The sequence below is a fragment of the Rhinichthys klamathensis genome, unplaced genomic scaffold, assembly GCF_029890125.1.
Source record: "Rhinichthys klamathensis goyatoka isolate OS25496 unplaced genomic scaffold, OSU_Roscu_1.1 h1tg000027l_1, whole genome shotgun sequence".
In the NCBI taxonomy this organism is placed as follows: Eukaryota; Metazoa; Chordata; class Actinopteri; order Cypriniformes; family Leuciscidae; genus Rhinichthys; species Rhinichthys klamathensis.
In genome coordinates, this window is record NW_026606577.1 from 2,286,479 (window position 1) to 2,306,660 (window position 20,182).

At 40.2% G+C, this 20,182-nt stretch overlaps 1 protein-coding gene across 1 annotated transcript in view; it reads right to left on the bottom strand.

Annotated features, from left to right (window-relative positions):
* Positions 1–2,616: 2,616 nt before the first annotated feature.
* The window catches only part of LOC130079005 (collagenase 3-like), a 31,761-nt gene continuing 14,195 nt past the window's right edge, over positions 2,617–20,182 (bottom strand). Inside the window, exons 5-10 of the mRNA XM_056244574.1 lie at positions 3,684–3,845; positions 3,477–3,600; positions 3,262–3,389; positions 2,999–3,158; positions 2,804–2,907; positions 2,617–2,723 (exon numbers count right to left, since the gene is read on the bottom strand). Coding sequence (XP_056100549.1) covers positions 2,617–2,723; positions 2,804–2,907; positions 2,999–3,158; positions 3,262–3,389; positions 3,477–3,600; positions 3,684–3,845 — 785 coding nt within the window. The remainder of the gene's footprint in view (positions 2,724–2,803; positions 2,908–2,998; positions 3,159–3,261; positions 3,390–3,476; positions 3,601–3,683; positions 3,846–20,182) is intronic.

Below are 20,182 nucleotides of genomic sequence, written 5' to 3' on the forward strand. Positions count from 1 at the left end.
CTGAAATCAAATGACATTGTGCGGTTAAAATGACTGCTTTTGTGTTATGTTTGTGCATTTTTGTAGGATCTGAAATGTCAGCAGGCTGGTGTGAGCACTGAGGATGAGGAGTCCAGAGCTGAATCCTGTAGATGGTGCCCTTACGAGACCCTCCATCACTCCACCTACTCTTATTGCCTCAGATTGTGAAGCACAACTCATCACGCAACAACCTCAGGCACGAAGGCACGGCTCACCTCTGGCGGTCAGCTGATTCATCAGAATAAAGCCGCAGAATGGGAACCGCTGTGTTGAGACGGCAGAAGGATGTGGTTCAGCGCCTAGCCTACATACATGATTGTAGTTTGAATAAAGCTTTGTTTCATGTGTTGACTTATGCATTTGTTTATTGTGTGATGGTGACTTTCATTCATTCTTTTACTAATTTATTAATATTTCTCATTGTTGTCAGTAAATAAAATATTATTTAATTAATGCTTTATTTAATTGTTTGAATGAAAATGTACATATGTTCACTATATACACATCTAGAGTGTATTCAACCATAGCTATGTCATATGACATTACATTTTGTTTGTTTTATTGAATTATATTTTCAGTAAAAAGTAATATAATTAAGTATTGGTCAGCATTTATCGTTGTTATTATTGTATGTTTTGGGGGTGAGATAGCAATGCAATTCATTCTGGGGTAATATAAATTTTTAATATTAATGATACTTAAATTTTTCGAGTATAAAATCAACAGTTTTCTCTAAAGGTGAATCTTCACACAGCTGCCCTTTGTGCAGACATTACAAACGCTGAGGAAACCCGTTCTAGGTAGGGCTGTCGAATTACTGATGTTATAACTTGTGAGGTATATATATATATATATATATCATGGGTTTGCATACATAAGATTTTATAGACAGGAAAAAAGAACCTACAGGGTTGAATATCTTAAAATATATTTTCTTAAATAATTAATTATAATACATTTAAAAAATTCATTTTTTTTGTAATTTATAGGCCTAAGGATGAAACGAGAGTTAAATTCAACAAGAAAAAGAGCAAAACAAAGCAGTAAGCACTTTTTGCTTGTGGATGAAAATGTTTGGATATAAAATAAAGAAATTAATAACATATTTAAGAGATGACAATTTTGGAATTTTGTAATAAAAATAAATAATATCGTTAAGTATAAAACGGTGGGTCACATTAGTAGGGTTAAATATAAGAACTTAAATCAACCCTAAATGTATTTACAAAGTAAATGGGCAGCAGTTTCTTCAAAAAGACCACAAAATTAGCAAGTTTAATCAATATCAAGATATTTACAGATAGAAGAATTAAACGTGTCGTTCAAATCTTTTAAGTTGTTGCGCGTGTGATAACGCGTCGTAGGTAACATGATAACATCAACATGGCAGATGTCCGGTTCGCATTCATACTCAACGAGATCTGGCTATAAAGTACCTACTCTTTTAGCGCTCGTTGAGTAAGTACTCATTGAAATTAAGTACCTACTCATTGAGTATGCGGTTTGGAACGCAGCCAGGGAGAATAAATAGGGAGACCAAACAAAGGAGGTAATGAGGGAGGACAGGTGGGGCAAATGAATCAATAAACAGGTAACAAGATGGGAGGGGCTAAACAATCAACAGGAGAGCACATGGCACAAGGAAACATACATGACAAGCCATGTGCTCACACCAAACATGACTTAAACACAAGCACATGGCCAGTAAAACCAATCATCAGCCATGTGCTCACACAAAACGAGACATGAACACGCATAATGAAAAGCCACGTGTTCACACAAAACATGACAACATGAAAGCACACAGCTAGGGTAAAACACATGCTGTGTGCTACACAGCACAAGACACGAAAGCACATGAAACAAGGCACACAGACAAGACAAAACAGGAGTGTCAGGGCTCTGTCATAAGACCAAGAAATAGACAGAAGTGACAGAACCCTGACAATATCAACTTCAGCATCAACATGCTTTGACAAAAAGTCTGACCTTTTATAAAGCGTTAGAGTTTTATTTATTATTGAGAGTTAAGATGGTTTGATATTCCAGAGTTTACAAAGCCAATCACCGATATTGGATTTACAGTCTCAGTCTGCTCAGTAAGTCAGCTTTGATTCTCTTTAACATATTAAATTTAAAAGTATTTAACCTGCGGCAAAAACAATTCTTGCTTCCAAACTGAACATGCTACCCTTCTTGAGTTGAATTAAACACTTTAGTTTATTTGAAAATAACATTAAACAGATTCTGTCAATATACATTCTTTTAGAATTAGTTTAACAGCCATATTAGAGTCCGATAACATATTTGAACAACAGACAGATTCAATGAACAATGGATTATGCACATGCATTTCTTTTTAAGTGCTATACACCGCTAAAAAAATGTGATCAATAAGTTATGACAACATGTTTTTATATTGCTTTAACTCATCAAAATAAGTAATACAAGATTCAACTAACTTTTTAAGTCAGTTTAATGTGACTTAAGTTGAAATGACTTAAATATCCAAGTTGATTGTACTTAAATTTAAAGCAGCAACTTTTTTTACAGTATAGTTTTAAAATAACCTGCTGCATTCCATTTTTTATTAAATCATGACAAACAGGGCAGGAAGTAATTACTCTTCAGCACACGGTGAAGCCTCTTACTGTTGGATCTGAACACATACATCTTTGTCCCGCTGTGGAGATAAATGTAACCTGGAAGAAAAAATCATTATCTTCATGAGGTCTAATCATTGTACTTTAATGCTTGTAGAAAATTGGTTAAAAACACCTACCTTTGGACAGGTGGGCTGCTGTAACCTCTCCGGTCATCCTTGGAAATCTATCTGCCATTCGTTTGGGATACCCTGTGTCCATCTTCTTCGCCCTCTCATCATACCTACCCCAAAAAAGAGAAATGTAATATTCCAACAGTTTTTTTTCAGAGCAAAATCCAAGGGTTTTTGTTTATGCTTTGGCACTTGACCAACCTGTAGTACATCTTGTCAACGAAGAGAAGTGTTTTTCCTGACTTTTTGTTGTGGACGGCAGCATTAACTTTACTTACGGACAATGGCAGACCAAAGTGGCTGAGAAGCTTGGGATAGCCCGGCTCAACGTTGTTTCCATTAAAAGCCCAGACTTGTCTACCTGTAAACAAAGACCAGCTATGCTAAGAGGTTTTCTGAGCATGAATACAGAGATTGTAGGTGTGATTGTGGTTAAAGCATTCCCAGGTTGTTTGAGAAAATACCTTTGAAAAAGATAACTTTTCCTTGGACTGGACTTTCGTAAGCAGCATCTATATTGTCTGGAGAGTTGGGCCAGAAACTCTTGATCAGTTGCGCCACACCTCTGCTTTGAGAACTACGCCAGAAAAAGCTGTAGGAAGACACATGAAGTCGCTTCATTTAAACATTTTAGGTCTATATAAAAATCCACAATTTTGTATTTGTTTTTGTGCATTACCTGTCCTTGAAGAACATTGTTTCTCCCTTAAAAGTTGTAACAGCATCAAAGGTCAGGTTAGGGTCACAAGCATTAGGAGCCGTTGGTAAGTTTGGATCAGATTGGATTCTGTCTTTGTTTGGGCCTGAAGGAAATACCACATGGTAAACAAATGACTGAATATGTTTCACTCAAACATTATAGATGTACTTTTGAAGATCATATTACCATAGAGCGACTGAATCCCTCTGATGTCATCAGAGGGCAGAGAGAAGAGACCCGGATCGCTGAAGCTGTATGTGGGAAACATCAGAGCGCCAGAATCGTCGGAATGAGAAAGACCCAAAGAGTGACCAAATTCATGGGCAGCCACCAAGAACAGGACATAACCTGTAGAGAAATTAGGTAGAACAGATTAGGTACAAATTAAAATCACATTTAAACAAATCTTAGGGGTGCCAAGGTAACAATGTATAATAATGACGTCATTGCACTTTTTCAATCACTAAAATCAAAGAAAAAAAAAATCTAAAAACTAGCTAAATTTACCTCTTGATGAGCAGAAGCTGAATAACTTATCATCATTGAAATGTGCATCTCCACCAATTCCAGATGAGGGAGCGAAAGCATGAGCCAAAACTTCTCCTGCTGGTCCATCAAATGGGTAAGCATCACCATGATCTGTAGGAAAGATGTTTTACATTTAATGTTTAGGCTAATAAAGAATTTAGGTCTTCTTTTTTTATAAATGTTTAAATGTTTTTATAAACAAAATGCTTATAAATCAAAAAACCTGGGCTTCAGATAAGACATACTTCAAAGAAATATTGATGCAATTAATAATCCTGCTGATGCATCTATCTTCATATATGGCTGTTAAATCATGAATTTTAAGCTATTTAACCATTTGAAATGGCAAATTCAACTGAATTGGGATTCTTCAATTTGGTGTACAGTTTTTAAAACCGACATATATTCAATAAATAATTTTACAAGTGCAATTTAATGGCGCCATTGCATTGGTTAGTGGCTTGTCGCACTTCACATGCTCGTGGCGTATACCTGTTTTTTTGTTCCGCCTTTACTGTACGTTATCGCTCCCGCTTCCAAGTGGTGCTCAATGCAGAGCTGACTGACATCCAGCGCCCCCTCTCTCGATGTAATAGGTGGAACTTGACCTTATTTAGGTTTAGGGATAGGGTTATAGGTAGGGTTGAGGTGTGGCTTGACCTTCAAACTCCACCCATACTTCCAGAGAGGGGTTGGACGTCGAGTTCCACCCATTGGCTTTGCAGTGAGCAGCCTCATCACACACTCATTTCTCTTGGCAGCAATGTTTTCAGTCACGCAAGTACAGCTCTTATCTCTTTGAATGGGGAAACATCAAACTCTCCAGGTCTCCAAGCAAGTTTACGATTAAATTGGACTAATTGGCCTGCACTAAATATCATCAATTAAAATGACTTACACTGAAGATAGACAGATGATAGATGGATAGATAAATGGACATAAAAGTAAAAAGAAGGAGTAAAACATACTTTTTGTGGCAAAGGAGATCATGATGTCAGCTGTGCCACTGTAGATACGGGTGAATCTCAGAGGAGTGACGTCTGCCCACACTTGCAGGGCTCTTTTGATGGAATCATCCACCTCTGCTTCTGACATGTCAGGGGTGTAGTTCTCAATCCTGAGGAAAAGGACCACAGTTGGTTTCTGCTTCTCTTTTTTCTGTGACACCAAGAGAACTCATACACACCTGTATGTGAGCTTGTTTGTCTGCCATTTGGGACTGCCTCCAAACGCGGAGTACGCAGCGACATCTGGAACTCCACAGCGGGGCTTCTTCATCACCGCCAGTGTTTCTTTGTCCAGCGTTCCAGTGACCTCGATTCCAAAAAACCTTTGCATCTCTTTCATCTTCTCAGTTAGTGGACTGGCCCTTCGTCTGAAGACAGTTTTTACATCTGTTAGATTGTAAAAACCCTTCAGGTAATGCTAAAGAGAAAAAAAAAAACATGGAATTATAGGAGGAATTATGAGTAGGCCTGATGACCAACAAAATTATTAGGCATATATGGAAAAAAAAATCATACCTCTGCAGTGGTTTCATCTTTGTCAGCCGGCTCTGTAATCGGTCCTGCGTGAATAACAAGCACCAGGCTTGCAAGAAAACCCAGCTGGCAGTGAATCCTCCTCATGTTGTGAGTTGCTTCTTACGATCTTCAGCTTCTCTTCTGATTGGAAGCGTCTGATGGAGGCTTATATACTCTTAAAACTGTGAGGTGTTGAGCAATGGGGGAAATTATCAGCCACACACTTCTGTGACTGTGAGTAAACCATTAAACTGACAGACTGACGATAATTGCAAGATTTTAAGCTTCTTTTAACACAACTACTTTCTTCTTGAGTATTATAACATTTTGGTTTATTATATACAAGGGCAATACTGTAAACATTTTTGCTTAAATTTAAAGTAATAAACTGGAAGATTTCCTGGAAGAACTTTGCTGTTAAAAAATATTGTGATGTTAGAAGCATTACGTTATTATTCTATTATTATGTTTTACATTTACATACACTTTTTTTATGCCATAAAAAATGTATTTACAAATAAATTAAATGTTACAAAATGTAATGGTTCACGGAGGGAATACTGGGAATGACCATTCATATTTTTAAGTCACAAAAAAGTATATACATTGCCTTGAAAAATTATATATAATATATAATAAATTAACAATATAATATAATAAAATACTTATTTTATTTTTTATAATATACAAAAGTAAAAGTACATGTAGTTTTATTTATTTTTTGTTTTACCATATATGGTAAATTAATTTACAGACAACCAAATACATTTTTAACCATATTTAAATTCTTGTCTATTTTTTTATAATAAGATTTTAACATAAAGTATACATATTGCCATCGTTAAATATTCAAATTATAATTTCCCAATAATTTCACAATAAATTATAACGTAATTCATGATTACACACAAATATATATATATACTCACCGCCATTTTACACCTAATTTAAAACATTTTTATTGGTAAGTCTGATGACTTAAAGCATTCGCAATAAAAAACTCAAATGCAGAAGTGAAACATGCTATTTATTCTCATTCCACTGAAATAATGCAACCTTTGTTTCTTTAGCAGAATAATAGCAACAAGAAATCCACAATCACAATCGATTCAGGAAGTTCCTCATTCATTCTCCTCTTTGGTTTTGATTCACTGCTTTGACTTCAGTCATCAATAATAGCTGCCAGGGTAATTGTGTGTGGGTGCAGTTTTGGTTAAAGTGTTGGTCTGTACTAAATGTAATTTGTACAATTTTAGAAGAAATGAAGTCAAAGTGAAACCCCCAGTTTATTGGGGGTGTGTACAGTATGTCTATATGCATCGTTGTGTGAGGTGTGCTTAAGGTGTTATTGAAGATATACAGGTAAAGGAACCAAACTATCATGAAAGTGGTCCATACTCATGCAGTATATTTAAATGTATATATTACACCGTAAGCACATTTTACACTGTTAAAATGTTTAAATTCTTAAAAATATTATTATTATTTTAGAATTTTAAAATTCCACAGTAGGTTTTTTTTGTATCTGACCGCACTCTTGGAAATGTCTTGTAAAATCTACAATATCATACTGTATTTCTACCCAGCATGCAGTGCGGCATGAACAGATTATGCTGTGGAGTTTCTTGATTCTTGTTGGTTTTTGGTTGGTGTTGTGCAGCTGAACTTATGTTTGGTTTAGCAGTTAGTGTTTGTTTATTTTTTAATGTTCAGAATTGATCTCTTTTATGTGTCACCATTGTTGTGTTTTGAAGTCTGTGCCTCATTGGAAAATAACTCTAGTGTTGCAAGATGATGTCATACCTATCAATGATAAATCTCAGCAGCTGCTTTACTATTGTGAAGTATTCATCTACAAACAATTATGAATTTGTAATAAGATAATGGTAAAACCGGTATGCTGAAATAATGTTAATAATAGCATATGACTTAAAATCAGCCAATTAGCATATTTTATATTCTAGCTTGTTTCAACGAGTGTTTCATTTGCCACACTTCTGACTTGGCTAGAACAGAAATTTGATTATGAATATACAAAGTCCAAGATCCCAAACAATTACAGTACTAAGCAATATCATTTCTTACAGGTCAAAGGCATGGTTGAAGACAACTGTATGATGTGAATTCACAGTAAAAACAAGAGCAGGAAATGACTGATGTCAGAATCATTTTGCTGTTATTGATTAACAGTAATTCGTAAGAAAATGACCCAGCATGCATTAATTCACTATAAATATCGGACTACAGTAATTTATTATAAAATAATATTCTTTAATCCTGTAAATTCCTGGCATTTTATATATATATACACACACACAGACAGACACACACACACATGCATATACACCAGCCATTTTATTACTGTAGGTACACCTATCAATGTCAATTTTATTTATAGCACTATTAATCACAACATAGGTTGTCCAATGTGCTGCACAATGAAAACAGAACAAAGCAATACAATATACTTAAAAACAATAAAAACACAATACAATACAACTTTCTCATTGATTATATGCCAATTTAAAGCAACAGTAAGTAAGATTTTTAAAATAATGTTTCCAAAATCGTTTCGGTTCATCAAGTCGTAACAGGGTGAAAGGCACTTATGCCTCTGCTTTGCGGTCCTATATCTGCTATAACCACGCTATGTAAGATTGCTAGATCGGGTCGCGTTTCTGTAGTTCTAATGAGACATAAGAAAACTACAAATTTGAATTGCTTTACGTCAAGCGTTACAATAGTCATTATTTTGTTTTTCTTCGTTTCTGATGTCGCAATACATCATACTTTCATGAAATCATGCAACATACTCTACCTTGTCTGTGGACATCGTTCATTCCAAAGCTATAAACAGCGAGCGTTCCTGCTACAGTAGGCTGCGGTAGGTTAAATTATTTACGAAAGTGGACAATTCCGCTTCCAACCTGTAGGGCGACCAAAGAGGAAAAGTTACTTGGTGTTGCTTTAAACAAATGAGTTTTTAGCATAGATTTAAAAACAGACAGTGATGATGCAGAGCGAATAGCCTACAGAAAGGCTACTGAAAAGGCACGGTCACCCCTGCATCTCAGCTTCGACTTCGGAACGCATAATCTCGGGTTGGACGACCGTTAATAAGTCAGTTAATAAGTCTGATAGGTAGAGAGGGGCCAGACCGTTTAATGATTTAAACACCAAAAGAAGAATTTTAAAATTCACTCGATAACACACAGGCAGCCAGTACAAAGAACATAAAACCGGCGAAATATGGTCCCGTTTTTTTAGTAGGCCTACTGGTTAAAAATCTAGTAGCTGCAGCTGCATTTTATACTATCTGCAACCGGAATAAAGCTGACTGGCTGATCCCAAAATAAAGTGAGTTACAGTACCTAATCCAATCCAACAAACTAGAGGTAATAAAATCATGAATTAAGTTTCCGAAATTGTTTCTTGACAGAATTGGTTTTACTTTTACTAGTAGTCGAAGCTGAAAGAAGCATGATTTGACCACTGTATTTACAAATACAAAAAAAAAAACAACAACTAATATTTATATTTTACAAGGATGCATTAAATTGATTTAAGTGGCAGTAAAGACATTTTAAAATGTTACAAAACATTTATGTTTCAAATAAATGCTGTTCTTTTGAGTTTCCACAAAAAAAGGGTCAAGGATTTTTTTTTTTTTTTTACATTTCAACATGACAAGTCAAATTTTAAAGGTCTATAGCCAGAAGCAAGCTTTTTTTTTTTTCTCTCGTTTTTTTTAAAGGCTTTGATTGTGGTTTTACATTTCTATCTAACTATTGGGGAAGTGACAAGAAACGTAGTCATCCATTTCTCAGAAGCTCATACACTTAATCAAACTCAAAAAGTCCCTAGCCTTTTATAAAATGGTGTATTTATTGTTGGGTGTTTAGATGGTTTGATCTGTCAGTTTTTACCAAGTTTAATAATTTCAATTATAATATATTGGTTTTACTATTATATGAGTCGGAAAGGCTCTGAGTTAATGTTAAAAGTATTTCCCTGCCAAAAACAATATATCCAAAATAATCATGCTCACATGCTCTTCAATTGAATTAGTCACTTTAGTTTATTTGAAAATAATCAATAACCTTAAACATTATTATATAAATACACATTATTTTAAAAGGTTAACAATAGTAAAATAGAAGTCCAGTGACAATGCTGACCAGCAGATTGCAGAAATACAATGAACAATTCATTAATTTGAACTGTTTCCTATGCAAATGCATTTACTGTAGTTACACTCATTCATTTCTTGTTTCGGGGCAACTCGACTAACAGGACAGGAAGTTTTTGTTCTTCAGCACACGGAGGAGCTTCCTGCTGCTGTTGCTGAACTCATACACATTTGTCCCACTGAAGAGATAAATGTTATCTGGAAGAAAAGAAGTCAGTGAGTCTTTTGTATTGTTACAGATCTGTAGAAAAGGAAGTTAGAAACACCTACCGTCGATCAGATGGGCTGCTGTAACTGTCAGTTGGACCAGAAAGAACGATAGGATTCAAGTGCAATGAACAACTGTTTATTCACAAAAGAATAGAAGTAGTAGGTTCAGATGGAAGTCTCAGTCTCTGGCAGGACACTGGCAACGCAGGGACGCAGATGGGCAGACTCCAGGCAATCCGGCAGGGAAAACAGGCGATCCGGGCAAACGCACAGACAGGATACTGGACAAAAGACAAGGGTGAATCCAGAGAGCCTCGACAACGATCTGACAAAGACAGGACAAACTCACACACAATAAATAGGGTGCCGTGATGAGAAACAGCTGACGCTGATCCGCTCATCAACCTCAATCACGAGCCACGCCTACCAATATACATAACCATACTCACAGCGCGAGGGCGAGACAGTGAATCCATGAACCGTGACAGTACCCCTCCTCCTAGGAGCGCCTCCTGGCGCTCCCAGGAGAACCTACCTGTCGATTGTAAACATCAATAAGGGAATGATCCAGGATGTCTCTAGCCGGAACCCAACTTCTCTCCTCCGGACCGTAACCTTCCCAGTCCACCAGGTACTGAAATCCGCGTCCCCTCCGTCTAGCGTCCAAAATACGACGAACCGAATAAACTGGTTCCCCATCTACGAGGCGCGGCGGGGGGGGAACCGGTGCAGGCGGATTAATACGAGAATGAAATACAGGTTTCAATTTGGACACGTGGAAAACGGAATGAACCCTCCTGTACGCCGGAGGAAGTTTGAGGCGGACTGCCACAGGGCTAAGAATCTTTGTGACAGAGAACGGGCCAATAAATTTTGGAGCTAGTTTATTACTGACGGAGCGGAGAGGAATGTTCTTAGAAGAAAGCCACACTTTTTGACCAACGACGTATACGGGGGGCTTCAGCCGGTGGCGATCGGCCTGAGCCTTGGTGCGCGCTCCCACCTGGAGGAGAGTCTCACGGGCTCTTCTCCAAGTGCGGCGGCACCTTTGGACGAAGGCGTGAGCAGAGGGGACCGCGACTTCGGACTCCAGACCAGGAAAAATGGGTGGCTGGTAACCTATACTACACTGAAACGGAGATAGGCCCGTGGATGAGACTGGCAACGAGTTGTGAGCGTACTCAACCCAAGAGATCTGTTGGCTCCAGGAGGAAGGATTCTGGGACACCAAACATCGTAATACCCTTTCAAGATCTTGGTTGGCTCGCTCCGCTTGGCCGCTGGTCTGGGGATGGAACCCAGAGGACAAGCTGACACTCGCCCCCAACAATCTACAAAACTCTCTCCAAAATTTGGATATAAATTGGGGCCCTCTGTCGGAAACCACGTCAATCGGGAGGCCATGAATGCGAAAGACGTGATTCACCACAGTAACCGCTGTCTCCTTAGCTGAAGGTAATTTGGGTAAGGGGATGAAATGTGCCGCCTTCGAGAACCGGTCCACTACCGTCAAAATGACTGTATTACCTTGAGAAGGTGGAAGACCCGTAACAAAGTCAAGTGCGATGTGAGACCAGGGTCTCGAAGGGACAGGCAGCGGTTGGAGCAACCCATCTGGAGGACGATTGGAAGTCTTGCCACGAGCACAAACCGAGCAAGCCAAAACAAATTCCCGAATATCGCGAGCCATCACGGGCCACCAGAATCGTTGCTTAACCAAAAAACTGGTACGTTTAACCCCTGGATGACAAGCCACATTGGAACCATGACCCCACCGTATTACGTCTGACCGGACCCCCTCCGGCACAAATAACCGACCCGGTGGACATTCGGGCGGAGGTGTTACCCCTTCTAAGGCCGTGCGGACCTTCGACTCGACCTCCCATGTGAGTGTAGAGACAACGAGTCTCTCAGGAAGAATGCACTCGGGAGTAGCTGGGCGTTCGGAGCGGTCAAAAATACGAGACAATGCATCGGGCTTGATGTTCTTAGAACCCGGACGGTACGATAGTAAAAAATCAAAACGACCGATAAAAAGTGCCCACCGAGCCTGCCTGGAGTTCAGTCGTTTAGCGGATCTGATGTACTCAAGGTTCTTGTGATCGGTCCAGACGATAAAAGGTTCCCCCGCACCCTCTAACCAGTGGCGCCACTCCTCCAATGCTAATTTGACTGCCAACAACTCTCTGTTACCAATATCATAATTACTTTCGGCAGTCGATAATCGATGAGAAAAAAACGCGCAAGGGTGCATCTTGTCGTCCGAGGAAGAACGCTGGGATAGAACTGCACCTACCCCCACCTCCGAAGCATCAACCTCCACCACAAACTGACGTGAAGGATCAGGGGCTACGAGAATGGGAGCTGAAACGAAGCGGCTCTTGAGGTTGGTAAATGCCGCCTCAGCAGCATTAGACCACCTGAACGTCGTTCTGGTGGAGGTTAAGGCGGTCAGAGGAGCGGCTAGTTGGCTGAAATTACGAATGAAACGTCTGTAAAAATTGGCGAATCCCAGAAACCTCTGCAGGGCCTTGCGGGAATCCGGAATTGGCCAATCTACCACAGCCTTAACCTTGTCAGGATCCATGCGTATTCCCTCGGACGAGACGATATACCCCAAAAATGGAACCGACTGTGCATGGAACGCGCACTTCTCCGCCTTGACAAAAAGCCCATTCTCTAACAGCCTCTGGAGTACTCGTCTGACGTGTTGAACGTGTTCCTGGAGAGACGAAGAAAATATCAATATGTCATCCAGGTAAACATAAAAAGAACTGATCGACCATGTCTCTCAACACGTCATTGACGAGTGCTTGGAAGACGGCGGGGGAGTTGGACAGGCCAAACGGCATAACCAAGTATTCAAAGTGCCCCCTGGGGGTATTAAATGCCGTCTTCCACTCATCCCCCCTTCTTATCCGAACCAAATGGTAAGCGTTGCGCAGATCCAATTTCGTGAAAAGAGACGCTCCCTGCAACCGCTCGAAAGCTGAAGACATCAACGGCAAAGGATAAGTATTCTTTACCGTGATGTTGTTCAGCCCCCGGTAGTCAATACACGGTCGCAGAGAACCATCCTTCTTACCCACGAAAAAAAATCCTGCGCCCGCGGGAGATGAAGAAGGACGGATGATCCCAGCTGTTAGAGAATCAGAAATATATTTCTCCATGACCTCCCTCTCAGGTACGGAGAGCGAGTATAACTTGCCCTTAGGCGGAGACGTACCTGGCATTAAATCTATAGCACAGTCATAGGGACGATGTGGAGGAAGAGAAGCAGCCCGAGACTTACTGAACACTTCCTTCAAGTCGAGATACTCCGGGGGCACGTTAGACAGATTCACCGACTCCTCCTGCAACATAGAACAAGAGACAGACGGACACGCAGACACAAGACAAGAGGCATAACAATGATTACTCCAAGCCGACACAGAATTCTGACCCCACTCGATCCTAGGTTGATGCCGTACTAGCCACGGGTGACCCAACACCACAGGTGCAAAAGGAGAGTTAGTGAGTAAAAATGAAGTTCTCTCGGTATGGTTACCAGAGGTAATGACAGTAAGGACACCGGTCTCCTCAGTAATCCCTGGAAGGATCTGGCTGTTCAGGGCGTTAACGGTGATGCGGTGCTGGAGTGTGATGACCGGAATCTGGAGACGTCTAGCCAGAGCATAGTCCATCAGATTGCCCTCCGCTCCAGAATCCACCAGGGCCTGGCAGGTGTGGGCCTGGTCTGCCCATCGCAGTCTTACCGGGAGGAGAGTCGCTGATGAGGATTTAATACCTGAAAGCCCACCCAACAGTAACCTCCGTTCTACTGTCGGGCTGGGTCTTTTACTGGACAGTTGACGAGAAAGTGTCCAGCCTTGCCACAGTAGATGCATAACCCTCTAGCTCTCCGACGTTCCTTCTCCTCCCGGGAAAGCCGAGCTCGACCAACCTGCATGGGTTCTTGATCGAATGAGGGGCTGACCGTGTTCTCCTCTCTGGCGCTGGCGAACTCCGGAAACTCCGGAACCAAACCCCGACGTGAACGATTCCCTCCTTGTTGAAGACGAGCGTCCACGCGTAACGCCAAGCTGATAAGTTCATCGAGACTCCTCGGTAACTCCAGGGTGTAAATCTCTCTTTGAACACGGTCAGCCAACCCATGCAGGAAGACGTCCCACTGCGCCTCTTCGTTCCAGTGGCACTCGGCCGCCAGGGTGCGGAATTCGATGGAATAGTCCGAAACGGTGTTGTTGTTCTGACGCAACTCAGTGAGTCTGCGCGCCGCCTCGCGGCCCACGATCGCGCGGTCAAACACCCGTCTCATCTCGTCCGCGAGTGCCTGGAACGAAGAACAGCAGTGATGTTGATTCTCCCACACCGCCGTTCCCCATTGAGCCGCGCGTCCGGACAACAATGTCATCACCAAGGCCACCTTAGATTGTTCAGTGGCGAAGGTAAGTGGCTGAAGAGAGAAAAAAATGGAACACTTCGTTAAAAATGCTCTACACAGATTGGGCTCACCCGCATATCTCTCAGGGGTAGGGATGCGCGGCTCGTGCAGATGGAAGTTCGGAGGGTCCTGGGGAACGGTCGGCGGGGGTGGCGCAGGGGACGCTCTCATTTGTTGGATCTGAGTGGTGAGCTCGGACACCTGCGTTACCAGTGCTTGCATGGCACGACCAGTCGCCGTCGCTTGTTCCTCCTGATGATCCATCCGTGCAGCACTGCTCGTGAGGAAATTCTGTAGCTCCGTTGTGCTTGCTGAATCCATAATGGTCAGATCGTTCTGTCAGTTGGACCAGAAAGAACGATAGGATTCAAGTGCAATGAACAACTGTTTATTCACAAAAGAATAGAAGTAGTAGGTTCAGATGGAAGTCTCAGTCTCTGGCAGGACACTGGCAACGCAGGGACGCAGATGGGCAGACTCCAGGCAATCCGGCAGGGAAAACAGGCGATCCGGGCAAACGCACAGACAGGATACTGGACAAAAGACAAGGGTGAATCCAGAGAGCCTCGACAACGATCTGACAAAGACAGGACAAACTCACACACAATAAATAGGGTGCCGTGATGAGAAACAGCTGACGCTGATCCGCTCATCAACCTCAATCACGAGCCACGCCTACCAATACACATAACCATACTCACAGCGCGAGGGCGAGACAGTGAATCCATGAACCGTGACAGTAACCTCTCCAGTCACTGCTGGAAATCCATCGGCCAGTCGTTTGGGATTTCCATCCATCTTCTTCATCATCTCATTATAGCTACCAAAAAAAGGGAAATTATACATTCTTATGTCTTTTCGGAGCAAATTTTAAGGGCTTTTGTTTGTGATACAGCACTTGACTAATATATGTCAAAGAAGAGCAGTGTTTTTCCTGAGTTTTTGACGTGGACGGCAGCACTGACTTTTGTCACAGATGGTGGCAGACCAAAGCTGCTGAGAGGCTTGGGATAGCCCGGCTCAACAATGTTGCTTTTAAAAGCCCAGACTTGTTTACCTATAAATAAATACAGGCCATAAGTTTGTTTTGTTTTTCTGAGGATTTTACAGAGATTTTAAATTGGAAAAAAGTGCAACACCCACTCTTGAAGAAATCCAACTTAATTGATTAAAACCGTGTGATATTTCGGCCATTGTCAAGGCCTTCATCAGACATGATTTTACAGAGATTGTAAGTGTGATTGTGGTTTCAGCATTCCCAGATTGATTGAGAAAATACCTTTGAATAGGAAAAGTATTTCTTCCACTGGATCCTCGTAAGCAGCATCTATATTATCCGGGGCGTTGGGCCACAATTACTGATTAGATGTTTCGTCACACTTCCGCTCGGAGAACTACGCCAGACAAAGCTGCACAGAGGCACATGAAGTCAATCATTTAAGTATTTTATGTATATATATAATGTACAGTGTCCTCCACTAATAACGGCACCCTTGGTAAATATGAGCAAAGGCGGCTGTGAAAATAAATCTGCATTGTTTATCCTTTTGATCTTTCATTTAAAAAAAAATGTTTTTCGAACCTTTCATTGAACAGTTGAAAGTGTGGGGGGGACTTACATTATGAAATAAATGTTTTTCTTCAGTACATGTTGGCCACAATTATTGGCACCCCTAGAAATTATTATGAGTAAAATATCTGGAGCTTCAAAAGGGAGCTGGTTCTATGGTCAGATGAAACTAAAGAAAGAGCTTTTCGGCAGCAAACCCCCAGATGGGTTTAGTGCAAACAGGGATAAAAAGTACCCCATGCCCACGGTTAAATATACTGCTGGATCTTTAATGTTGTGGGGCTGTTTTTTAGCTGGAGTTCCTGGACATCTTGTTGAGATATATGGTATCATGGATTCTAGCAAATACCAACAGATAAAAAAATAAAACCTGACAGCATCTGCTAAAAATCTTATAATGGACCATAGTTGGATCTTCCATCAGGACAACGATCCATAACAAACATCAAAATCAACTCAAAAATGTGTCACTTAGCACAAAATTAAGCTCTTGTCCCAGTCCCAGTCCCCTGACCTGAACCCTATAGAAAATGAGTGGAGTGAACTGAAGAGAAGAAGCACCAACATGGAGCTGGGAATCTGAAGGATCTGGAGAGATTCTGTATGGAGGAATGACCTCTGATCTCTCGTCAGGTGTTCTCCAAACTCATCAGGCATAATAAGATAAGACTCATAGCTGTTATCTTGGCAAAATTATGTTGCAATAATTGGGTGCCAATAATTGTGGTAAACGTGAACTAGAGAAAAACATTTATTTCATAATGTGAGTTTCCCCCACATTCAGTTGTTTTAATTCAATAAAAAAGGTTAGAATATTATGATTTTTTTAAATAAAAGATCAAAAGGATTAACAATGCAGATTTATTTTCACAGCCACCTTTGCTCATATTTACCAAGGGCGCCAATATAAGTGGACAGCATTGTGTAAACAGGATTTTTTTTGTTTTTGTGCATTACCTGTCCTTGAAGAAAATTGTTTCTCCCTTAAAAGTTGTAACAGCATCAAAGATCAGGTTAGGGTCACATTACACTGTAAAAAATGATTCCGCATTTTAGTTATTTCAATGGAATTTTGTAAGTTGATACAACTTGCGGTTTCTAAATTTGTTAATTCAACTTACCATGTTAAGTTTTCACTGTCTCAACTAGCCTGTAAGTTGACTTAACTAGAGTATGTGTTGCCTCAACTTAAAAACATATACTGAACCAGTAAGGTTAGTCTCATTATTTATCGCAAGATCATATCACGCAAAGTGCGAAACAGGTTTCCAGACTTCTTCATCGGCCATGCTGGAGATCATCGGCAGATTATTTAATTCCTCCATTATCATAATCTGGTAAGTAAATATTCGTTCATATGGTGTAATAACTTGTAGAATGGCATATATGAAGTAATCATCCATGTATTGCAGTATTAACGTTTCTATATCACATTGGACTGTTGCTAATCCAGTTTGGCCAGTTATAGTTCAGCCAACTAAAGCTAAAAATCTATAAAACTAGCCAACTATTACTTATTTTTCTTTTATTTATTTAACCTACGCTACAATATTTCATTAAGTTCCCAAAAGGCGGGGGTGGCTAACGTTAGACTAATTTTATATGGATGATATTTCGATCCTCCCATATTTAAAATATCATTTATATAATGAAAAGTATGTTCTGCACCGAATTCAATGGGGCTTTTTTTAATGTGAGAGAGACTGATATATGGATGAATGCCAAAATACATAGCGGGAATTTCGTGGCGTAAAATATATCTCGCTTTCATGTTCACTCTCGCGAGTCTGATCAGGCAAAGCAGCGTCGACGCGTGAGTAGGCCTACGATAACATCAAGCTGAGAAATATAATGCATTTAAAGTAAAAGGAAAGTAACCAAAAATTAGTTGTACAGCTGTCTAGTTTTACTAAAATGTCGAACTTGTTTAAAAGACTGTAGTCACTTATGTTTAGTTTATTGTGGGAGATTATGTAACTATAGAGTTACGGGGGATGACGTTGTTACGGGACCGGAAACCGTGGGCACCGCCATTTTGGCAGTATTCGGCAGATTGGCAGACTGTTGTGGTGAAGGCGGCTAAACATGGTCAATAACTGTTGTGCACCAGGTTGCACAAATAAACGAGGGAAAAAGAAAGGTACGTCGTTTTACCGCATTCCTAAAGATGCGGAGAGGCGAGCTAAGTGGATCAGTGCTATTAAAAGAGCCAGGAGCAAGCAAAACAAGACCGAAAGATGGGACCCCCCAGCCGTTGGATTCCGCTTGTGCAGCGATCACTTCATATCAGGTAAGTTACCAAATACCGAGCTTACTAACATAAGTATCTTCATTATTTAATAGGCTATAATTGTGATTTCTGATCAGTTTAATACTAGCTAGCTGAATTATAGCATGCAATCGTGGGGCTAACAATGTCATGTTTTGTAAGCTAGCAAGTGCTAACGTAGTAAACAAAACCCAGTTCGATACTGAAATGTTTATATTTATTTTGTAGGGAGAAAAACTGATAATCCCTTGAGTCCGGACTTTGTTCCATCTACTTTCAACTACGTTCCATCTCCAGAGAAGAGGAAAAGAAAAATGAGACTGGAGGTTTTCAACAGACGACAGAAAGCAAAGCTACTGAAGATAGAGCAGACAAAGCTATCTGCGAAAGCCATCCATCCCAGGTGAATATATCAAAGTTTATTAACCTGTTCAACCCCACTTCCATGGACTTTAAAATTATAAACCAAAAAGTTTTCGCACAATTCATTGTAGGTTTAATAACACCCAATGAGCTACACATCATAACATCTGTGACTGGTTTGAAATCATCACACACCTCTACCGACTTGCATTTGGCAGCATGTGCATGTGATTGTCATTGTCAATATCTATCTATCTATAATATATATTATGATATAAATGTCCTATACAAATAAAATGTACTTGCTTACTAATGAAATACAGTATATACTGCAGAAAACAGAGAGTGATTGATAAAAAAATGACAAACTGTCATCAGTTGTGTATACATATACTCTTAATCTACTACTTTTGTGTTTTCACCAGAGAATCAACCGATTGTCCCCAATACATCAACAAGGATCCTACTGCAGACCAAACTCCCACCACAAAGCCTTTGAAGGAATCTACCCATGAAGAACCTGGAGATGATGTCCAGCCTGTTCTCCATGAGGATGATCCAGCAACTCCACCATGCAGCACTGAAACCTGTGGTGAACGCGTCCAATCTCTTGAGCAAGAATGTCAAGCTCTGAGGACTGAAAATATGTTGTTGAAAGAGAAAAATGAATAGGACTACACTGAATGAGATGAGCTTGCATAACAATGATAAAAGGGTTAATACTCTCACTGGTTTATCAACATATTCAATTCTCATGGCAATTTTTTATATTGTGGCTCCTTTTCTCAAACTTAAATCTAGTTTAACATGTTTTCAGCAGTACATGTTAACTTTAATGAAGCTTAGAATGAACTTGTCCTTTGAATTTTTGGCTTTTTATTTTGGCATTGACTCAACCACTGTTTCAAAGCTCTTCAAACACTGTATTAGTGTGATGCATTGTAGACTGGTGCCAAGTTTAGTGTTGTGGCCTGACAGAGAATACTTAAGAAAATCTCTTCCATATGCATTTAAAAAAAAGTAGCTTTGAAAAGACAGTTTGCATTATAGATTGTTTTGAAATATTTCTAGAGAAACCCAGTAGATTGCTAGCCAGTGCTCAGTGTTACTCATCATACAAATCGCACCACACAATGAAATATTTAATTGCAATTTTCCCAAGGTTCCATTTGTTTTATTTTCACTGGATGGGGAGGTTGCACAAGCGATAAGTTCATCACAGAACAAAGTAACTTTTTATCTCATTTGCTCCCAGGCGACGTAGTTTTAGCGGACAGAGGTTTCCTGGTTAAAGAGTCCATGCCAAGCTGAATTAAAGATTCCAGCATTTACTAGTGGAAAGAAGCAGTTAGATCCTGTTGACTTGGAGAACACCAGATGTCTAGCCTCTCTTAGGATACACATTGAAAGAGTAATAGGAGTTCTCCGTCAAAAGTACACAGTCTTGCAAAGCACTGTCCCCATAAGTTTCACGGACATAGACAGAGAACATGATGTGACCTACCTTGACAAGATTGTGAGCATATGTTGTGCACTTACAAATGTGTCTGAATCTGTGGTGCCCTTCCAGTGATGAGGGATGTACAGTA